The sequence below is a fragment of the Metarhizium album genome (genome assembly GCF_000804445.1).
Source record: "Metarhizium album ARSEF 1941 chromosome Unknown scaffold_1, whole genome shotgun sequence".
Lineage (NCBI taxonomy): Eukaryota > Fungi > Ascomycota > Sordariomycetes > Hypocreales > Clavicipitaceae > Metarhizium > Metarhizium album.
The window spans coordinates 3,529,367-3,550,258 of NW_024467575.1; the positions used below are offsets into that span (position 1 = coordinate 3,529,367).

The 20,892-nt window shown below is 53.9% G+C and overlaps 4 protein-coding genes across 4 annotated transcripts; 3 read left to right on the forward strand and 1 right to left on the reverse strand.

Annotated features, from left to right (window-relative positions):
- Positions 1–5,662: 5,662 nt before the first annotated feature.
- MAM_01004 (transcriptional corepressor Cyc8) lies at positions 5,663–11,051 on the forward strand (the record flags this gene model as incomplete). Its single annotated transcript, XM_040819803.1, has 13 exons — positions 5,663–5,819; positions 5,899–6,102; positions 6,174–6,256; positions 6,338–6,517; positions 6,583–6,675; positions 6,736–6,892; positions 6,952–7,196; positions 7,263–8,682; positions 9,383–9,435; positions 9,531–9,616; positions 9,800–9,956; positions 10,021–10,694; positions 10,799–11,051. The coding sequence occupies 13 exons, from the start codon at positions 5,663–5,665 to the stop codon at positions 11,049–11,051; spliced, it is 3,762 nt and encodes a 1,253-aa protein (XP_040683068.1).
- Positions 11,052–11,743: 692 nt separating this feature from the next.
- MAM_01005 (fatty acid catabolic regulatory protein) lies at positions 11,744–13,441 on the reverse strand (the record flags this gene model as incomplete). Its single annotated transcript, XM_040819804.1, has 1 exon — positions 11,744–13,441. The coding sequence occupies one exon, from the start codon at positions 13,439–13,441 to the stop codon at positions 11,744–11,746; it is 1,698 nt and encodes a 565-aa protein (XP_040683069.1).
- A 3,976-nt stretch (positions 13,442–17,417) lies between these two features.
- MAM_01006 (uncharacterized protein) lies at positions 17,418–17,998 on the forward strand (the record flags this gene model as incomplete). The annotated part of the gene is made up of 2 exons (XM_040819805.1): positions 17,418–17,661; positions 17,754–17,998. The coding sequence occupies 2 exons, from the start codon at positions 17,418–17,420 to the stop codon at positions 17,996–17,998; spliced, it is 489 nt and encodes a 162-aa protein (XP_040683070.1).
- Positions 17,999–18,940: 942 nt separating this feature from the next.
- MAM_01007 (anthranilate synthase component 1) lies at positions 18,941–20,695 on the forward strand (the record flags this gene model as incomplete). The annotated part of the gene is made up of 3 exons (XM_040819806.1): positions 18,941–18,952; positions 19,042–20,455; positions 20,559–20,695. The coding sequence occupies 3 exons, from the start codon at positions 18,941–18,943 to the stop codon at positions 20,693–20,695; spliced, it is 1,563 nt and encodes a 520-aa protein (XP_040683071.1).
- Between the last annotated feature and the right edge of the window lie 197 nt (positions 20,696–20,892).

The window sequence follows — 20,892 nt, forward strand, 5'->3', positions numbered from 1 at the left end:
TTGGCCTTGACCCCGTCAGCCGAGTTGCAAATCATCACGTCTTGTGTCGCCAGCCCTGGAAGGAAGATTGGGGTCTTGAGCCCACGGGCCGGGGTGATAGTCGGGAACGGTGACGGCGACGACGACCGAATCACCAGCCATGATGACGACCAGGTCCGTTGGCGGGCTGGAACAGGACAGGAGGATGTGACTGTGGAACTAGGCACGTCAGCGAGTGCTACATTAGGCAAAAGGTCATGGGGGTGCTACGGAGTCGGTGTTCCCTCAATCTGTGTGTTCTGTCGGACGAGGAGGGCAGGGAAAAGGCGAAAAAAAAGAAAAAAAGACGAAGAGACGAAAGGAAAAAAAAAACAGAGCCGCCTGGCGGGGACGACTCTGGAGACGCACCGAATGGGCCGAGTACCCCTTGCAAACTTTGGCCCAGGAAAATATCAGCATGAATGCAATTGTCACTGTATCTTGTTGCTCATCAAGTCGCACGCAAGCTAGGCACGCACGCACTCTGATACGGAGTACATTTCTCACAATCACGAGCGGCGGGGCTGCAGTTTGTGTGGAGACGAACATGAGCTCATCCGGACTTGCGGTGCGAAAAGGTGCCAAAAGGGCGTGCAACTCTGCTCGTAATGAAACCAGACCGGCTCAAGGCTTTGGCGTTTTTGGCGTTTTTGGCTTTGGCATCTGCCTTGAGTAGACGGGCAGAAGGGGCCGAGAGGGCGTGGGCTTTGTTGAATGTTGGATCATCGAAAGGACGGGGAACGGGGAACGGAGAACGGGGAACGGGGTGTGGGGACAAAAAGGAGGCGTGTGGCGGCACGTCAGCGAGTTCGGCAGGTTGCAATGTAATGCTCCTTTGGGGGCTTTTTGAGCCCCAGAGCGTCAACCGGTCCCAACTGCCAGTGCGTCCAACAAGCCGCTGCTGACTCCACATGTTTAGATGTTGCCTGTCCGTCGTCGACAAAGTACAAGTGTTGAGCGCCGAAATACATACCTCCCTCAATGGCTCAATGGCTGGGCGCCCCCAAACATTACCAGCTCCAGAGATCACAGGCGAGCAGCCGCCTACTCGCAGCAACACCGCTCATGACCTCGTCGATGCCAACGTGTCGACATTCTCCTATTACTTTCTCCGCATTCTGCTGCAGCACCAAGGGTGGAATATTTCTAGTCGCCGCCACGACCCTCGCCTCGCTTTTAGCCCCCCCCCCCCGACCACAATCGATCCCGACAGAAGCATGGAGCGTGGAGGGAGCTTGGAGCACGGAGTAGGGCAACAGTGCCAGCAGTCTGAGCGTTTTCGGGCATCACATCCAGAGGAGAGGATGAGAGAGTGTCATGTACCACCTCCAGGCTCCAGGCTCCAAGCTCCCTACTCCGTACTCAGCCGCCAGTAGTACTGTGTGTCTGCATGCCCTGCACACACACACACACGCACACACGCGCACACGCGCACACACACACACACACCAGCCTGCATCACTACTAGGACATGGGCTTCCCTGCGGCTGGGGAAAGTCCCTTGGCTGAACGCCATCTGTGCCATGCTGGCTATGTTTGGACATTGGCTGGCGGGAGCAAGTTGTTGGTGAACAAGCCACCTCGGGGCGCGCGCGTACCATGGCTTGAGTCTGGAATCTGGATCACTATCCATCCATTACGGAGAAAACGTGGCGAGTCGCAAGAATGATGATCATTTTCGGCCTGGCCAGCTTGGGGACCTTTCAAGGGGAATTTGACGCCAGAGGGCAATCGCGGCCCCATGTCCACCCAAGCGTTGTTTTATCGTCTCAACACCACCACATGCCGTCGGGTCACGACATGTCGCTGTGTTCAACTCATTGTAACCAACCCTGGTCTGGTACTTTGCCTTCGTTGACCCGATCACGACCATGTGGCGCCTACGAAAACCAGATGGGACCCCGATCCCGCGATAGTTGCAACTGCTCTGCCTGGCAAAAAGTTACAATTCAACGTTGCAAAACTTGCCTCGAAACCTTGTTTTAGCGCGGGCACCCTGCAATGACACAGGGCAAGGCACCGCACAGTAGACCTTGTTGACGGTCGCTGTCCTTGAGCCTCTGGTGGTGTTGGCAGCAAGGCAGCCTCCTCTCGTCGGTCGCTGCCAAGCTTGGCTCAGGACGCAATACTCCGTACTCATCCGTGTATTAGTTACTCAGTGTACAATTCCCAAGTCGTCACCGGGATTTGCTGACCCAACATGACTCTGGCTCCACGATAACGATACCCGCAACGACACGGCAAAATCCTCGGGAGATGTGTTTATGGAGCATTACGGGGCCCAAAATCATACCGTGCAAACCAAACCAGTACATCCTTCGGAGCAGTACGTCCATTCTCTTTTCTTCGGCGGTATCTGGCTTTTCGCCTCGTAACCGGGTGGTGGAATCGGCCGTAATATTGGCATGGCTAGATCGTTTGGCCTCAAGACGAAGATGGCTGTCTGTGGCTCCTCTATGACGATGGCAACAGTGATGGAAAAAGGCCGACATCACGGAGTCACAGACCAAGACCACAGTGCGACAACAACTCATTGTGCAGCCCAGCCATGTTGGCCAGCTCTTCCAGAAACATTCAAACACGTGCCCTGCATCTCATGCACCGTGGTGCGAGTATGCCACCTCTCTGGAAAAATTCTACTGACGCAGCTCCACGGCCGAGTTCCAACATTTGCTCGTCGGGGTGCAATAATCGGCAACTCTATTTTCTGGAGCTCATGACTCCTGCAAGCTCGGATACTAGCTTTGGTGGTTGTTGGTTCGCAAGTGCGAAAAAGACTCGTTACTAGGTTGACAAGTGTTCACACTAGTTTGTTTTCCGCCAAGCATAGCAGCATGTGTGCATTTTCCTTGCTGTCGACTTGTTTCGCTTTACTGAGTAGGTAGTGGTAGGCCTCGCCTGTTTCGTTTTTTTTTTCATGCTGGGCTGCGACAACGGCTCGTCTCCCTAGTCGACACGGATCTTATGGTTTCAGCCCGCCCCCAGCAGATCACAGGTTTGTGTCGGTAGCGGGGGAGGAAAACGGCCTAGCTCGGAAATCTTGGAGGCAGATCAGACACGAGCCAATATCGTGACTCGTGCAGCCAGAACCGACGGGCTCGACGATACCCTCCTCGGCGCTCGCACATGAGATCGCGCGTGGCATGGGGCTTCTGGTTACGTTCGCGCACAGTTGGATTTTCATTCTGGTCCGTCTTGGGAGGTGACTAGAATGATGGTCTGATGATGCACATGCCAAATAGTCTCGTGTATTAGAGAAGCTCCTCCGCCTGAACCCTGCCTAGGCCAAGGTACGGACGGAAGGCTTATCCATCTCTGACGGGACACGGGTGACGGGCCGAGGGCTACAATTGTTGCGTCACGTGCGTTGGCTATCCACTTTGTTCCCAAAACCGAACTGACAATTTCCCAACCATGCTTTTGCGTATAAGTAACGAGTACGTAGTAGAAGGAAGAAGAAGGAAAAATAAAAATAAAAATAAGAGAAGAAAATGCAACCCCGGAATTGCTGCTTCTGCAACCACACACCAGGTGCCATGGCCTGGACTGGCGGACGTTGCTGTCTCGCAAAAGGGTTTATTTCTGGCTCGTGTGTTTCGCCATTCGTCTGCCAAGTGACTTCCCACTACAAACGTCAACTGATGTGTATTTCGTGCGTGCAAAAGACGATCAAGGCGAGGTTGGTCTTGGCGTGAGTGGCTTGATGTAGGTTCAGTCTTGGAGTGGCTAGGCACGGAGTACAGAGCGCGCCGTTGTCTGTGTAGAGAGACGTGCATATGGGATTGGCTTAGTACTACCGGTAGGGGCAGCCATGGCGATGGGCCGATGGCGATGGCGATGGCGATGGCAACGGCGGCGGTCAGCCTCAGGCTTTGTCAGCGCTTCCAGTGATAGCAATGAACAAGTTACTCCATCAAAAAGCCTTGTTCCGTCAACCCCGGAAGCAGGGAAGACTGAACGGTGGTGTTGGGCCACAAGTCAGGCCAGGACAAGACGAGACATCCACGCAAGGCCAGGCCAGGCAAGGACAGGGCTCTGACTGAGCCCCCCACTGTGAAGGGTGCACTCCGTTTGGCACTCCGCGTAAAGGTGTGGGCGATGGGAATCGCGCAAGCGTGGCCAAGGTGTGTTGTGCGAGGGGTGAGGGCTGCAGGAGGCGTGCGGCATGTATGCGGCATGCGGCATGCGGTATGCAGCGTGCGGCGTGGGCTCTGCCTCAACGTCAGTATGTGCTGCGTGCTGCGTGCTGCGTGCTGCAATGCCGTATGCCGTGTTCCCAGGTGCTGGTGCTGGTGCTGGTGCCGGTGCTGGCTGTGTGCTCAGGTGCTGGCTGCGTGCTCCGGCTACGTCAACTGGTACCGAGGTACGGGGTAGATGCCCAATGTTTACTGTTGCGCCAATACGGACGGAGTACTTGTCTGGTGCACGTCGTGCAGCCGCTGGCCAGGCCCAGCTGGAGCTGCTCGGTCGTGTCTGGCGTTACGGCCACCAGACACTCCAGCGCTCGATGCACCGGACTTCGATGCCCAGGACGCACGAGGCAGCTGGCACTGGACATGGACGCTTGAAGCAGTCTGGTCGAGGCACGTCGACGCTGGGCAACTGCTTGCCAGATGTATGTGCCAGATCCAAGCACGGAGCACTACTACTAGTATGCGCCGTAAATCAGGATCCGTGGCCCGCATTCCGAGTCCTGTACGTTGAAACTACGAGGTCCAAGTACTTACCAAGTACCTTGGTTGTTTGGCAGCGCCTAGCCCTTCGCCCTGGACTGTCTAAGTACTTAAAGTACCTACTGTAGGTACCTACCTAGGTAGGTAGGTAAGTAGGCGCTGGGTGTCTGGGCCGTCTCCAAAGCCCGCCATGGCATTTGCCAGTTGCCAGTTGCCAGTTGCCAGCCTGCCCCGCGCCTGCCCGCCCTGTCCGCCTGCCCGCCCGCCTCTCCACGCCCCTACTATATACATAGTACTGCGTGCCTGCTAGCCCTCCGTATTAACTCTTCATATTACCATGTACCCACGCCAAACCCGCCGCCAGCCAGATGCAGACTGCATGGGTGGCCCCGCTCGCTTCGCCACGGCACGCCGGCGTGGGTCTAGCGCCAGTGCGCCCGTTCCCTCCCATTTTCATGGGTAAGGTGAGTTTGACAGCCAGCTGTGCAGGTCCTTCCTCCACCAACCCAACAGCCTCTTCCCAATTGTTCGTCTTCCCTTCCTCCTCTTCCCCCAAAGTGTCGTCAATCTGGATACGGGCTTCGCTGGACCAGGACATCATTGAGTCCTTTTTCCATCTCGGGCCAGATCGTCTCTGACGCTCCCAATCTCCTTTGTCGCTCCCCTGTGGCACCGACCGAGTGCTCTGCCGCCGTTCCTTCTGCCCTGACGACTTGTTTGGGGGGTTCCAGCTCGTGCCGAAAATCGTGGGCTCAACCCAGTCCATGCGCTAGGTGTTGAACTTGATCACGGGTTCTCCACCCCAATATCCCATCGCGCATCGTGCACTACAAAGCCTCCTTTGGCTTCTTGCGAGCGACCTGGACCTTCTTTCTGCGTAACCATCGCCGCTACATCCCTACGTCTTGCACGGCCTGGCTGTCGCTGTGTAGCGCCAAGCCGGCATCGTCAAATCTTGACACGCGGTCGCCATGGCCAACCATCACCCATCGCCCACAATGATGCAGCTGCAGCAGCAACAGCAGCAGCACCAGGCCCCCGTGGCACCGCCTCAGAGCGTCCCCCCGGGTCACTTTGCGCCGTCGCATCAGATTGCTGCTATGAACGAGGCTGTCTGGCTGCAAATTGGTAGGTTTTGTCTCTTGGGCCTCCTGAGGGATGCCGCGCCAACCTTGGTGGCGACCAGGCGGGCTGACAACCGATGCAGGAAGTTTCTCAGAGTTGCTGCGCGTTCCGGACGAGGCCATGCATGCCTACGAGCGAGCCCTGCAAGCCAACCCAAACTCAACGGCCGCCATGAATGCCATCGGCATGCTTCTCAAGGGTCGCGAGGCCTTTGACAAGGCTCTCGAGTTCTTCCGCGCCATTGTGCAGCTGGAACAGAACAATGGCGAAGCTTGGGGCAATTTGGGTACGTCGTTTGCGTCTTGTCGGATGCATTTCGTCTAGATTGCGCTAACATTGTGCACATTGTGCCGTTAGGCCACTGTTACCTTATGACGGAAAACCTGCAAAAAGCCTATGACGCCTATCAGCAAGCCTTGGTCAATCTTCGGGATCCAAAGGTTAGTTTTTCTTCTTCTTTTCTGCTCTTCTAAGCGGAATCACAGCGGCCCGCAACAGCTGTTCTGATATTTGTGACGCAGGACCCTATGCTTTGGTACGGTATCGGTATCCTCTATGACCGCTACGGCAGCTTTGAATACGCCGAAGAGGCCTTTTCCCAGGTTATGCAGATCCAGCCCGATTTTGAAAAGGCCAATGAGATTTACTTTCGCCTTGGTATCATATACAAGCAGCAGTCAAAATTCAACCAGAGTCTGGAGGTATGTGGCTGACCATTGTGGTCAAGACATCATTTCCACTTTGCTAACATGGCTGTGTCAAACAGTGCTTCAAGTACATTGTCAATTCGCCTCCCGGTCCTTTGACTCAGGAAGACATCTGGTTCCAGATTGGCCATGTCCATGAGCAACAGAAAGACGTACGTGTCGGTTTTCCTGCTAACTGTCCACCGACTGATTGACCACTGACATGGCTCCAGTTTGAAAACGCCAAGGCGGCATATCTGCGCGTCCTCGAACACTCTCCCAATCATGCCAAGGTCCTCCAGCAACTTGGATGGCTTCACCACCAGCACAGCAGCGCCTATGAAACCCAAGACCGGGCTATCCAGTACCTGGAGAAGTCGGTTTCAGCTGGTACGACTTGTGCGTCCCCATGACATGGGCCGGTGACATTTGCTAACATCGCATTGCAGATAATCAGGATGCTCAAAGCTGGTACCTCTTGGGTCGTTGCTACATGGCCCAGCAAAAGTACCCCAAGGCCTACGAGGCTTACCAGCAGGCCGTGTATCGTGATGGAAAGAATCCGACTTTTTGGTGCTCCATTGGTGTGCTGTATTACCAGATCAATCAGTACCGCGACGCGCTCGACGCGTACTCTCGTGCCATTCGCCTCAACCCTTATATTTCTGAAGTGTGGTATGATCTTGGCACTCTGGTATGTTGTTTCTGACGTGTTTATCCCCCCCTGCTTTGTCCCCCAATCGTAGCTGACCCGTCCCAGTACGAATCTTGCAACAACCAAATCGCCGACGCTCTGGATGCCTATCAAAGAGCCGCGGAGCTCGACCCTGGCAATCCACACATCAAAGCCCGCTTACAGCTCCTTCGTTCCGGCGGCAGCAACGGCAGCGGGCAGGCTCCCGCACCACAACCGGCCGACGTGCACCCTCAGGCGTACCAAGCCGCCGGTCCGTCTGGCCCAGTAGGGCCGCAATGGGGTGGTTCGGCACAACAGCCTCCTGCCGGCGGCCCTCCCCCAGCTCCGGCAGGTGCTGGTGATAACTGGGCTGGCAGACTCTCCAACGTCAACCCACCACCGCAGCCCCCAAATCCATACGACAACCGAGGAGAGCCTTTCAGAGGGCCTCCTCCACCGCCTCAGCGCCAGCCCAGTCCCCAGCAGGAACAGCAGATGCGACAAGCAGGATACTCTGAGCCTCGAGGTGCTCCTCCTCCCGGTCCATCTCGTCGCGGGCCCTCGCCCGCACCTGCTGGCCATCAGTACGGACAGCCTCCTCCACCTCCACCTCCATCTCAGGGCCCAAACCCGTCAGATCGACGAGTCACCAATCCTAACTGGGGAGGCCCTCCCCCGTCATCGGCGGGTCCTCCATCAAACAGTGCCAATGGAGGGAATGGACCCTCCAACGGTGCCGCTTCTTTCAGGCCGACCAGCAGTCCCCGAGGTGACGTTAGGCCTCATGACAATCGAATGCCATCTCCCAAGTCGGCTTACCCCCAGCACCCTGCGGCTTCAAGCTATCCTCATCATCCCGAAGGGCCCCCTCCAAGTGCTTCTGAAAATGGCCCTCCTCCCGGCGCTGGCCCTGATACTGCTGTCCAGCGTCCTGACGACCGTCCTCCATCCGTCGGACCCAAGCGCATGCGTGAGTGGGAAGAAGAGTCTGTTGCCAAGAAACAGGCCAACGAGGAGAATCGCGCTCGTCTGGATGACATGAGACACCGGCGACCCTCAACCCCTCCTCGCGACGCCTACAGACGCAATTCCAACGAGGCCCGCCGCTCGGACGAACAGCGCCGCCCAGATGAGCCTAAGAAGGAGGAGTCTCGCTCTCAGAGTGAAAGCTATCACCCTTCTGAAGCTGCTCACCATCCCCAGAACCACTCCATTAGTTCAAACCAGCTACCACCTATGCAATCAGGCAACATGCCTCCCAGCGGTCCTCAAGATAAGACACAGTCTGGGCCAACTTCCAAGGAGGAACGACCAGCTCCAGAACAAGCTCCGCCCGCTGTTGCCTCCATCTCTGCGGAATCAGAGCGAGCCGCGAGAAAGATGGATGTCGATGAAGACTACGACGACAACCCTGAAGAGGACAAGAAGACGGGCATCCTCTCTAACGGATCTGGTCCTACGTCAGGATCTGGCGATGCCAAGACAACGTCCCCCGCGCGTGCAGGTATGAACGGTACATCCGGCACCGCAACTAAAACGGAGTAAAGTGTGATTTTTTCCCCTGGTATTTTCTGTTTGGGGCGGCTCAAGAGTATTTTTTAACGAGCTCTCTGAAAGTTATGCGGCAAATTCGTTCCATGTTCTTTTTTTTTCTTTTTCTTTTTTGCGAAGTGTATACCACCGGGGACTATCCGGACCTGTTTTTGTTCTTTTTCTTTTGTCTCTGGGGGATGCTTGGGGTTTGAACAGGCAATGGTGGACGGGTGCAGCGGGATTTTTATGTTTTTTTCTTGGCTACGAAAAGTCACAAGCGAACGATATCGGTACTATAAGTAGCCTGCCAAAGTAAGTAGTAGTTTTCCGCATTGTGAATCAAATTGATGGTTTATAAACACGCAACTGGATTCTTGACGATGCCAATGTGACGTTGCGTGGCAGCTGTTCATTGGTGGCACTGTGTCCGTGGGGCCGGATCGCGCTGGTGGCAAGCCTGGATGGTCACGTGAAAGTAATGCATCTCTTAAAGAAATAATTGCGGGCTGGTCGACAGCCCTGGTGGAGACGAAGCCAAGGAACCCCAATAGGATTAGCGAAAGATGCACGAGCCACAACTCGCACACTGGGTCGAGCCGCTCGCTTAAAATTTCGCCCACCAGTTTAATAGAAAATCTCTCCTGGTATTTGGTCCTTATCTGGTCACCCAGGCTTCATCAACTTCTTTACTGACCCAAACCACACCCAGCCCGCCAAGATGAGTGTAAGATGCCCACGACAACGACAAGAAAAGAACAGAAAAGCAGCATGCATTCCATCAATCGATAGACAATTGCTGATTTTCCTCTGTTTGTATAGCACCGCAAGTTCGAGGCTCCACGACACGGCTCTCTGGCTTTCTTGCCCAGGAAGCGTGCTGCCCGTCACCGGGGCAAGGTCAAGTCGTGAGTTTTCTCCCTCTAGTCTCCGGATGCGCGAGTATCCGGTCCTTGTCCTCCTTTTTCCTTCTTTGTTTCTATCTTCGGTCCCTCTGAGGATTACCCAACAAACCTGTCGAAACCCCCCCCGCCATTCAAAGTCGAACCACGGAATTCATTCGCTAACCAATCGCCATCACTATTCGACAGCTTCCCCAAGGATGATCCCAAGAAGCCAGTGCACTTGACGGCCGCCATGGGCTACAAGGCCGGCATGACGACAATCGTCCGTGACCTCGACCGACCCGGCGCGAAAGCCAACAAGAAGGAGGTCGTGGAGGCCGTCACGGTCGTCGATACACCACCAGTACGAACAACTCAGCCCGCTTGGCAGTTCAGCCTATGGCTAACATCTTTTTCTCACCATCTAGATGATTGTTGTTGGTCTCGTCGGTTACATCGAAACGCCGCGCGGATTGCGCTCCCTCACCACCGTGTGGGCTGAGCACCTGTCGGACGAGATCAAGCGCCGCTTTTACAAGAACTGGTACAAGAGCAAGAAGAAGGCCTTCACCAAGTACGCCAAGAAGCACAGCGAGTCGAGCGGCGCCAGCATCGCCCGCGAGCTCGAGCGCATCAAGAAGTACTGCACCGTCGTGCGCGTCCTCGCCCACACCCAGATCCGCAAGACGCCTCTCAAGCAAAAGAAGGCCCACCTCATGGAGATCCAGATCAACGGCGGCAGCGTCGCCGACAAGGTCTCCTTTGGCCAGGACCTCTTCGAGAAGCCCGTCTCCATCGACTCCATCTTTGAGCAGGACGAGATGATCGACGTCATCGCCGTCACCAAGGGCCACGGCTTCAACGGCGTCACCGCCCGCTGGGGCACCAAGAAGCTGCCCCGAAAGACGCACAAGGGTCTGCGTAAGGTCGCGTGTATCGGCGCCTGGCATCCCTCCCACGTCCAGTGGACCGTTGCTCGTGCCGGTCAGATGGGCTACCACCACCGTACCTCTGTAAACCACAAGGTTTACCGCATCGGCAAGGGCGACGCTGATGACAGCGCCTCTACCGAGGTCGACGTCACCAAGAAGAAGATCACTCCGTATGTTTATTTCACTTCACCTGCTCCCTCATGCTCGACGCCATGTGCTCGGCTACACTGTGCTGTGCTCTGTACTAATGCAACTTCTTTTTGTGTGTTTCCAGCCTCGGTGGTTTCGTCCGCTACGGTGAGGTCAACAATGACTTTGTCATGCTCAAGGGCTCCGTTCCCGGTGTCAAGAAGCGTGTCATGACGCTGCGCAAGTCTATGTTCACTCACACCTCCCGCCGTGCCCTCGAGAAGATCAGCCTCAAATGGATCGATACCTCGTCCGAGTTCGGCCACGGCGCATTCCAGACGCCCGCAGAGAAGAAGCAGTATCAGGGTACCCTCAAGAAGGATCTGGCCACGGCATAATTGCGCGCACGGTTGGCGTTGCCTTCTTGGCGTCTATGTCTTGGCCACTAGCATCGGCGTCCAATGGTTGGTTTTCAAAGCCCTGCTGGGAGCTGGGCTTGGTTTCATAATGGGATGATGCAGCAAAAGGCCTAGCTTGAGGGCCATACCAAAACAATCGGGACGAGATTCTCATGATGAAATATCACTTCTCATACCAATATATCAGGTGTTGACGATGAATGGTCACGTTAAATGGGTATTATGTGTCGTGCCTACTGAACCTTTTCCAACAACGCCGTGGCCAGGTAAAATGCGTATCCCAATCGTGTCTAATGCCTGTCAATCAAAACCCACCGTTTCCCCAATTCCAGGCGCTGTATGGGTCATTTGGCACCAAGTTGAAAAACACTAAGAGATTTAGAATTAGGGACACAACGTAAATAACGCATGCAGGTCTGGTGCGGCGCACGTCTGACGTGGCATCGAGCTGCAAAAGGATGAACAAAAGACAAAACGAAGAGATTGTCCGCTTACTCTGTCCAAATATGCCAAAGACTTCATCCAGTTGTGAGTCAACCTGTTGGCGTTTTTCGGCATAATGATAGTCTATTGCTCCTCGCCGGGGGTCGTTGTTTGACATGATTAAATTTCCATTCTCGCCATAAATTGTGTCTGCAGAGTGCATCATGTTGGCACCTTCAATATCCGTATCATTTGTGAGTGGAAATGGCGAGCCGTTGGCCATTCGTATTTCGCCCCCCCGATATTGGGGTTTGCCGGTCCGCCTGTGAGAACTTGGACGATTCTGGTATCAGTACTTGCTTCGCCTCTCCATCTCGCGCTTCGCTCTCAGCTTGAATGGGGTAGTGGTTTTGCTCTGGATCCCTCATAGCCTGGTCCGTCAACACTGAATAGCGCTGATCCGACTCGCTTCTCATCCTTTGCTCTGGTTGAAGACCGTTTTCTACTTCCTGCTGCAGGCTTCGCCTCAACAGCCCCGTGAGCAATTGCTCAGTATGAGGGGCAATGGGAGTAACAGGTTTCAATACTCGACTGGCATGAATAATGCGCAATGTCCCCGCCTTGGCCTCGTGGGCTATGGCACTCAGCGGCCACGTAGTAGGCGGAATGCAAAGAATGACGCCGGCAGTGAAGAAATTCATGAGTACAAAGGACACTGCAAATTGGTTCTCGAGATGTGATACCGGCACTCGAGACATTTCTAGGGCTGCGTTGACAGACAAGTGCAGAGACTCTGAGACAACACGAAGTGTTTCGCTTGACAAGGCCTGGCGTGAGTCAGCCGCCACTCGATATTCTAGAAGAGGTCGATGGATGAAGATGACGGCGCTGTTATATGTGACATTCAGGGTATTGATTTGAAGTGACAGGTGCCGCCGGGATTTCTGCTCTTCAGGAGATAGGTCTGGTATGCTACCAAGCTCCGTAAGGATGCCCTCCTGGGAGCTTGGGTTTGTGTCGAATGCGGCCGGCAAATCTGTCTTCCAAGCATACAACAAAGAGCGAACATGCTGCACCGTTTCCACCAAAGAAACCAACTCTGCCGGTGATATGGGACTTTGCAGACGTAGAAGCCTGAAACGATTCAGTGCCTCTCGCACAATATCGTAAAGATGGTACTTCAAGGCATGGAAAGTCTGGCGGCAAACTGGGCGAGAGGAGTTGGAACGCGGTGAGCTGGCAGTCAGAAGAGGGTGTTTGGACAAGCGAGGGCCCAATGCCAGATCATCTAAGTCATCAAGAGGCTGGACGTAGGAAAAGGCAGCGTCCAGCGAAACTGGACGTCCGTAAATCATGGCAGCAAAGGTATCTGCCACCAGGATGTGATTCCAGTTTCGACGGCGCACCTGGGCGACAATGGGATCATAGCCCTTTCCATTTGCCTGATCTTCATTGCTATCGCAATGTAGCATAAGAGCGTAGGCAGTGCGGACCGACATACCCAGGATGCTCCATGCCAGAGTGGGAGATGCGTGGAAGATATAGTATGTCCCCAGTAGGCTGCAGACCTGTACAGTCTCGATGGAGCAGTCATCGAGAAGATCCAGGAGGTGAAGCCGGACCTCCTTGACGAGCGCTTCGAGAAGCTCCATAGCATCTAAGGACTCTTGTCTGAGCATCGCATGACCCATCCATGAAGAATCGCGAGCAACGCACTTCAGTCCTATAGCAGATACCGTCAAAGCGGCCAGGACAATGCCAAGCTCGTCCCGATGCCACGAGTTCCTGCGAATAACACGTGTCGCTGCTAGTCTGAATGAGGGCTCGTGGAAAATAAGTGTGAACCAGTGCATTCGATCAAAGTACGCATCCATCAGAGCCTCGAGCAGCGGCGGCGAGGGACAATGCATAGTCACCAAGGACCAAGGGGGCCCGGCACAACCCATTTTGGATCGACCGGCATGACCAGGAATGCTCGAGATATCGCTCGGATAGGAGGAGCCCGCCGAGTCACCGAACATGCGGGCAGCAAAGCCAACGGCAGAGTTGTTTGCACCGAACCGCTGTCGCTCACTCAAGCTGCCATGGGAGGTCTGGGAGTGGCCTACCGAATGGGATTGGGAATGTGGACTGGCACGAGTTGGAACGAGCCGAGGATTATGCTTCGATTTATCGGGGGAAGCTAAACCTGGCGGAACCAGCTCTCTTTTGACTCTCTCAACAGCCTTCTTGATCTTGGCGGAACTATTCTTCTCATCCCGAGCCTCGCAGGTGAAGCCTGAGCGGCGGCATAGCGTGCAGGGCCTGACGGTGTCGCACTGCAGGAGACACACATGTTCTTTTAGCTAATCCGTTTCCAAAAAGTGAGGAAGAAAGGGGAGATGAAGGAACGGGGATGAACCGTGCAGTACGGAGTAGTAAAGCAATACCTTTAATTTCTGCTTCCTGCATCTCACACATGCTCGCACAACTCGGGGTCGATGGACACCATCTGGCATCTCCGGCGGAGACCTGTGGCGGACCTCGGTCTCATCCGCGAGCAACGAGGGGGCATTCATGATTGCATGGCGTTGAACGCAGCAATCAGGGACTGAACAAGCCACCGATTATATTGGGGGAGATATGGGAACTCGAATCGTGGTGCTGCACCGTGCGAGGGAATCAGAATCGAGATGCAAGCAAGATGCTTCCACCGGAACTTGGGCGGTGGAGTCTCTTCATCGAGTTCAAAATCCGCCCGGGGAAGTCGCGCAGGGTCGCCGCTGCCGAAACGGGCCATTCACCGCCGATTGATTGATTGACTGGAACGAGTACCCGCTACCGCTAGTTGGCTACTAAGTTACTTGATCTAAGTACCCTGGGTACTGCGTACCTACGTAGGTACGTACTTCTAATAGCGAGAGTCAAGACCGTCCTCCGCCTCATCAGCCATGACAAGACAGCCTATAGCCTGTCATGATGCGTGGCATTGTGCTTGGTTGGCTTGAGCAATTGCCGTTCAAAGGTATCCGACATTGACATCGTGATAAGATCAGTGGTAAAAAGGTCTGTGCCGACCCAAAGCGTCGAAAATTTTGACGCTCATAATTTCGTTACCGCTTCACCACCAACAAATGAGCCAATAGCACACCAACCAACCGTCAAGGGGTGACTTGTGGACGCCTCTTTCATTACTCTTCCGTTGCTCAAAATGACCTTTAATACCCCGTGCAGCAAGGCCACATGTACGCACAAGACAACAGGCAAAAAGCCTCGGAATGTGGCCAAGACAAATAAACCTTATAATAACCATGACCATGCCCACAGTGTCCACTGGTCCATCATATTGTCTCTCTTTGGTGTTGACAGCGTTTGTGAGTGTCTCATGCCGGAGGAATGGCGTCTTCGAGCGCGGCAGGGAGATCCAGATAGCCGTACAGTAAACCACCCCTATAACGATAACCTTCGTGAGCCTTTTTTCATCGTAATATAGCGACTATCGCTAAGATGCGACTATTGTGGGGTTGTACCTCCCCTTAGAAATTACTAGTAAAAGTATATATTAAGGGATTATTAGCGAAATTTGCCCTATTATTAGGAAACCTAGCCCCACCTAACCCCACTATAAGAAAATTCAGCCTAAAAAGTGGGGCCTTATAACGATAAAATGCATAGTGACTAAGCAAAAAGTTAACGATATCGTCAGTAACGCGACTATTAACGATTTACTAGGGAAAAACCTTAGATGACCGTGAATTATCGTAAAAACCTGAATATCGCTAAGATACAGGATCGTTATAGACATAGTTTACTGTACTTCCTTATGCAGATGACTAGACGCAGAATCCTGCATGTAATCGTTCAAGGCCCAACGGGTCACTGCGGCCTGCCAACAGACTCAACTTCAGCTCGACATGAATGCGACTGACGCAAGCATGGATAATCCTCCTCGACTTCAAATGTCTTGGACCCCAGCCCTATTTCAACGCGTGACTCTTGCGCTGGCGGTGTGGCAAAATTGCAAGCACAAGACCGACAGACCATACCACAATCGCGACCGTGAAAACTTGCTGAAAAGGCGGCCTAACCTCTGAGTGAAAGATTTGGGCGTCGGCAAATACCTACTATACCACGTGGATATTGTCCTTGGGCCATCGGGGACGAAGGCTGATTCTATGATTCCCAGTAGCAAACGGGTAACGATGAAGGCGCCGTATCTCCCCTCAAAGGCTTGGGACGTGCTCACGGCGCTAAAGAGGGAATGGCTGCAGTGTGAGCTATTTGCCCGCCAGGCGCGGTAGAGAATCACGTTGCAAGGGATTTCGTGGAGGGATTTCGGTGAGAAGACAATGCCGAGGGAAAGCATTTGTTGGCCGACGTCATATTGGTCTTGATCTATGCCGACGTTAGCCACAAAGTTTGTCTGTAATTTTATTGGCCATGTTACCATCGTTAAGTTCTAGGTTAGTTAGTCCCATGTTGTGGCATATGTAGACGAAAAGAAGCCGAGTGGCATAATGGTCAGATCTCGCCAGTGCAATAACACCGTGTCAGCGAAGAAATTGTGGCGTTGTCCATGATTGACACCAAACAATGCCGTCCTCCTCTCGGCTCTCTGATCTCGTCTCGTTCACCTCGAGCAGCCTATCATCCCCATTCGGCTGCATCTGAACATCTTTGTCGACAGCTTTCTCAGTCGACATGTGTCTCAACAAGTTGCCTCTAACTAACATTCGAAACGAGACAAATACTGACATTATTCACGTTGAATAACGAAATTTTCACCGCCAAGCAGGTCCTCCTCCAGAGAGACGCAGCTCAGCGCGTTTTCGTCGTCCATTGTCGCCAAGATATCCCTTGCAAAACCATCAAGCCTTGCCTCTCTTTGTTCAAACATATAACAGCAGTATTGGCTATTATATTTACAGACGAAAAAGAGAAAGAAAGCAACCAAATGTGCCAATATTAAAAAGTGGCTGTTTGATCTCCAAGATCCCTCCACAGCATGGCGTGCTGCTTCATGGCATGGAATCAGTCGTGGCAACGTGAGTGAGTGATTTGGATTTTCGCATGTCGTCAATTTTCCAACACTTTGCGCCATCGGGGAGTATTTGGCATTACAGATGAGCTGGTAGATATGCGCCGTGGAAACAGGTAGATGCTATTTGGTGCGTAGATCGTGTTGCGGGATGAAGATCGTCGATGACTGACATGCTGACGCACCAGCGAGTACGGCGGAGGGGGTCTCATTGAGACATGTGCGACTAATCTAGAGACGCAACTATTGATGAACTGGGCGTCGTATATTCCATGCGATGCATTGCTTGTCGAGTGGCTAGCCGACTCTCACGAGATGCCTGACGACGGGACCGCCAGTCAGAAGCGTTGACACCATTCAGCTTCGCCACTCAGATTCTTTCTCGAATGATTGATTGGAGTAGAGCCGGCGATGTCACGCCGTCGTACCATCCTACCAGGTAGCAATGATTTGTAGTTATTGTATGCCGCAACGTGCGAGGGTCCTGAAGAATCCTGCCATGCTAAACCTCATCCGACGGCAAGCACGACCGGGTTTAGTGTCGAGTGGGTATTGCTGGCCGGGAATTGCCTAACGGTTGTCAATTTCTGACGTCACCCCACTCGTCCAAGTTTGACGCGGAAAACGAAGACGACCATGAAACTCAAATAGTCCTTGTCTCGTCTGGATGTAACTACAAACCGTCGTCAATGCTACGAACCCCGTACCTATACCATTGCCGCCTGTTTCTTTCCTCACTGCCAGCATCACGCCCAAGTTCCGCCAAGCTCCGAGCTGCCTTGTCCAAACCATCCGCAAAGCTCACCTTGATCGCCGCCCGTCACGCCACAAATTTCCGTGCTTTGCCACATATTCGAGCTGCCTCGGGCTGTGAAGTCGTCGCCGCCGAGTCTCATAGTGTTACCATGGCCAGCGACCAAGATTACATGACATTTCTCGACAAAGCGAACCAAGACGTTGACGACGGGAAAGCGTTGGCAGCAAAGCAAGAGGAGAATGGCAAAGCCGCCTTCAAAACCATGGACGAGGGGTCTCAAGCCCCCAAGGTTATCAGGGACGCGTGCCAAGATGCGGTGTACGTGAGCGATGCGGACGAGCCATTTGAACAAGTGTCTCTCAGATGGGGCGGGGATGGATTGCCAGATGAAAGTGCGTTCAGGCCGTCCCCTTTCCCTCTGCTCTATTCGCTTAGTTGATCGTCGTGGAGCTGAACAAGATCCGCTCACTGAGGTCTGTTTTAGCCGAGTTTGCCAAGCTTATAAAGCACTGGGACGCCAATGAGGCCGAAATTAGTATCATGGATCCGGTTGACTGGGACTCGCAAGGCCAGTATACCAAGTTGATTGAGGCCGTCAGAGAAGCGACCAAAGGCAATGATGTGAGGGTTTATAGCGTGGTGAGGAGCAAGACCAGAACTGAATACTGGCTTGTGTCGAGGGAAGAGGGGCGCATCGTGGGCGTCAAGGCCCTGGGAGTGGAGAGCTAGACTGTCTTGACTCTTGCCAGCACCTGCAGAGAATAACATTGTTCATGGTTGGAAGGGAGGCGCCATGCCGCGAGGATGTACGCTTGGACTCTGTATTTATTTATTCAGCAATGGGCAACGAGCAATCGCAATCAGAAGGGGTACTGCGCCAACTGGTTGGAAGCACATCATTTGGCCCAAGCTTTGCCACTACCTACAGCCACGAATCACATTGATGCCTTGCGTCATGCGTCACGCGTCACGTCGAGAAACAAAGGCAGAGAGGCCTCTACGGAGCGCCTTTGTCGATGGTATACGTGCCTGCTTAAGTACTAAGTAGCCGGGAAGGCAGATATGTACCCAACTCCCAATGCAGTCAATCATCTCCACAGCATTATTATTGAAGCAGCTTGTTCCGCCGCTTGTTCCGCCGCTTGTTCGACCGCCACGGCCCGCGAGTCCGTGACCAGAGACGGCGAGATGCAAACCATCACTTGTTACCAGATAAACACAACGGCTTCTGTGCGGTTTTCGGAGCATTCGACAGAGCTGCAGCTTCTTCTTCTTCTTCTTCTTGTTCCAGCAATACGCCGCAGTTTCCGTCTAGCCGTCACCACTTCTGTTGGAAGTGCCGAGTGATTTTTTTCCGCATCTGACTGGTCACTGGCCGAAGTCGCAGTGTGACAAAGGCGACGGAGATGTGACTACCCACTCAGGCAGTGACATTAGATGCAGCTGGTTGATAGAGGTAAGCGACCCCTCACTTGGGCAGGTTTTTTGCCCCGCAGTCGGCGCTTATTAGTTACTTTCTTGGAAAACGGCCGACTTGTCCGATACTTATTAACGCTGGATATTGGATTCCTCAAGTGCCCTGACGCCATGCCATCCTCGCTGCTCACCACTACATCGTGAGTCCATACATTGTTGAAACCTTCGTCTTCCAGCACGAAGCAGCAGCGCACCATGGCTGGCTCGGTACGTGATTCGTACAAGCGTCCACGAAACGTGATACACAGAAAAGCTCGAATGGAATTTGTTGCTGACTGACTCGCCCGCCCCAACAGCGGGCCATCTTCCCAAGCCTCGACACCGTCCGGTCCATCGTCGAGAAGCCTCACACTGGCCCAGGCAAGAAGCCGACTCTTGTACCCATATACCGCCAGATTTCCTCCGATCTCATCACACCGTCTGCCGCATATCTCAAGATCTCGGCCCACTCCTCGTCCGAGCACTCGTTCCTGTTCGAGTCCGCCGCCACAGAGCAAGTTGGCCGCTACAGTTTCGTCGGCGCTGGCCCGCGCAAGATCCTCGCCACCGGCCCCGGGTATGGACCTGAAACGGACCCTCTGCCTGCTTTGGAAAATGAATTGGCCGAGCACGTAGTCGCTCACGTGCCTGGTCTGCAGTTGCCTCCTCTGACTGGCGGCGCCATTGGGTACGTGGGCTACGACTGCGTCCGGTATTTCGAGCCCAAAACTGCACGGCCCATGAAGGATGTCCTCGAGATCCCCGAGTCCCTGTTTATGCTTTTCGACACCATCGTGGCCTTTGACAGATTTTACGGCATTATCAAGGTCATCAGCTACGTCGTGGTACCAGAGGATGACAAGACTAGCTTGGATGCCGCCTATCAAGAGGCCAAACGCACAATCGATGAGCTCGTCAATGTGCTCAACTCTCCCGAAATCGAGCTTCCCGAACAAGGGCCCATCAGCTTGGGGCAAGAGGCCACTTCCAATATTGGACAAAAGGGTTACGAAGCACACGTCACCACTCTGAAGGAACACATTGTCAAGGGTGACATCTTCCAATGTGTCCCGTCGCAACGATTCGCCCGGCCTACTAGCCTCCATCCATTCAATATCTACAGACACCTTCGGACCGTCAACCCGTCCCCGTATCTGTTCTACGTCAACTGCAAGGACTTCCAGATCGTCGGCGCCTCCCCCGAGCTCCTCGTCAAGAGTGAAGCCGGCAGGATCATCACACACCCTATCGCCGGTACTGTCAAGCGCGGCAAGACGCCCGAGGAGGACGAACGGCTGGCCGACGAACTGAGAAGCTCCCTCAAAGATCGCGCCGAGCACGTCATGCTGGTCGACCTCGCCCGCAACGACATCAATCGCGTAGGAGACCCCCTGACCGTCCGCGTCGACCGTCTCATGGTCGTCGAAAAGTTCAGCCACGTCCAGCATCTGGTGTCGCAGGTCTCAGGCGTCCTAAGACCCGACAAGACTCGCTTCGATGCCTTTAGGTCAGTCTTCCCCGCCGGCACTGTCTCTGGCGCACCCAAGGTCCGCGCCATGGAACTCATTGCCGAGTTGGAGAGGGAAAAGCGAGGTGTCTACGCCGGAGCGGTGGGTTACTTTGGCTACAGAAGCGAGGACGCCAACGGAAATACGGTAGAGGGCGCAATGGATACCTGCATTGCGCTGAGGACAATGATGGTCAAGGATGGAGTGGCATATCTCCAAGCCGGTACGTTGGCACAGACTCCCGCTCCCCTGCTCCTGACGTGTTTTCCGACTTGTTCGTCTCGCTCTTTGGATGAAAAACGCCGAGAATAACAACCTATTCCCAGGTGGTGGCATCGTCTTCGACTCGGACGAATACGACGAATGGATGGAGACAATCAACAAACTCGGCGCAAACATGCAGTGCATCAAGTCAGCGGAGGAGCTATACTACGACCAGCAGCAAGCTATCAAAAGTGCCTAGTAGACCAATTTCCATACTCAAGATGCATGCATACTGCAAGGTGGATGTGGAAGAATGAGATTCTTGGATCAGATACTCGCGTATTGCTCTATTACAACAATGGCGGCATTACCAGCCATTGGTAGCAGTCATCATCAATATTGCATAGCGGGATAGCGACAAAAACAAGCCCGGTAAAAAGGAATCGTGTGATTCAA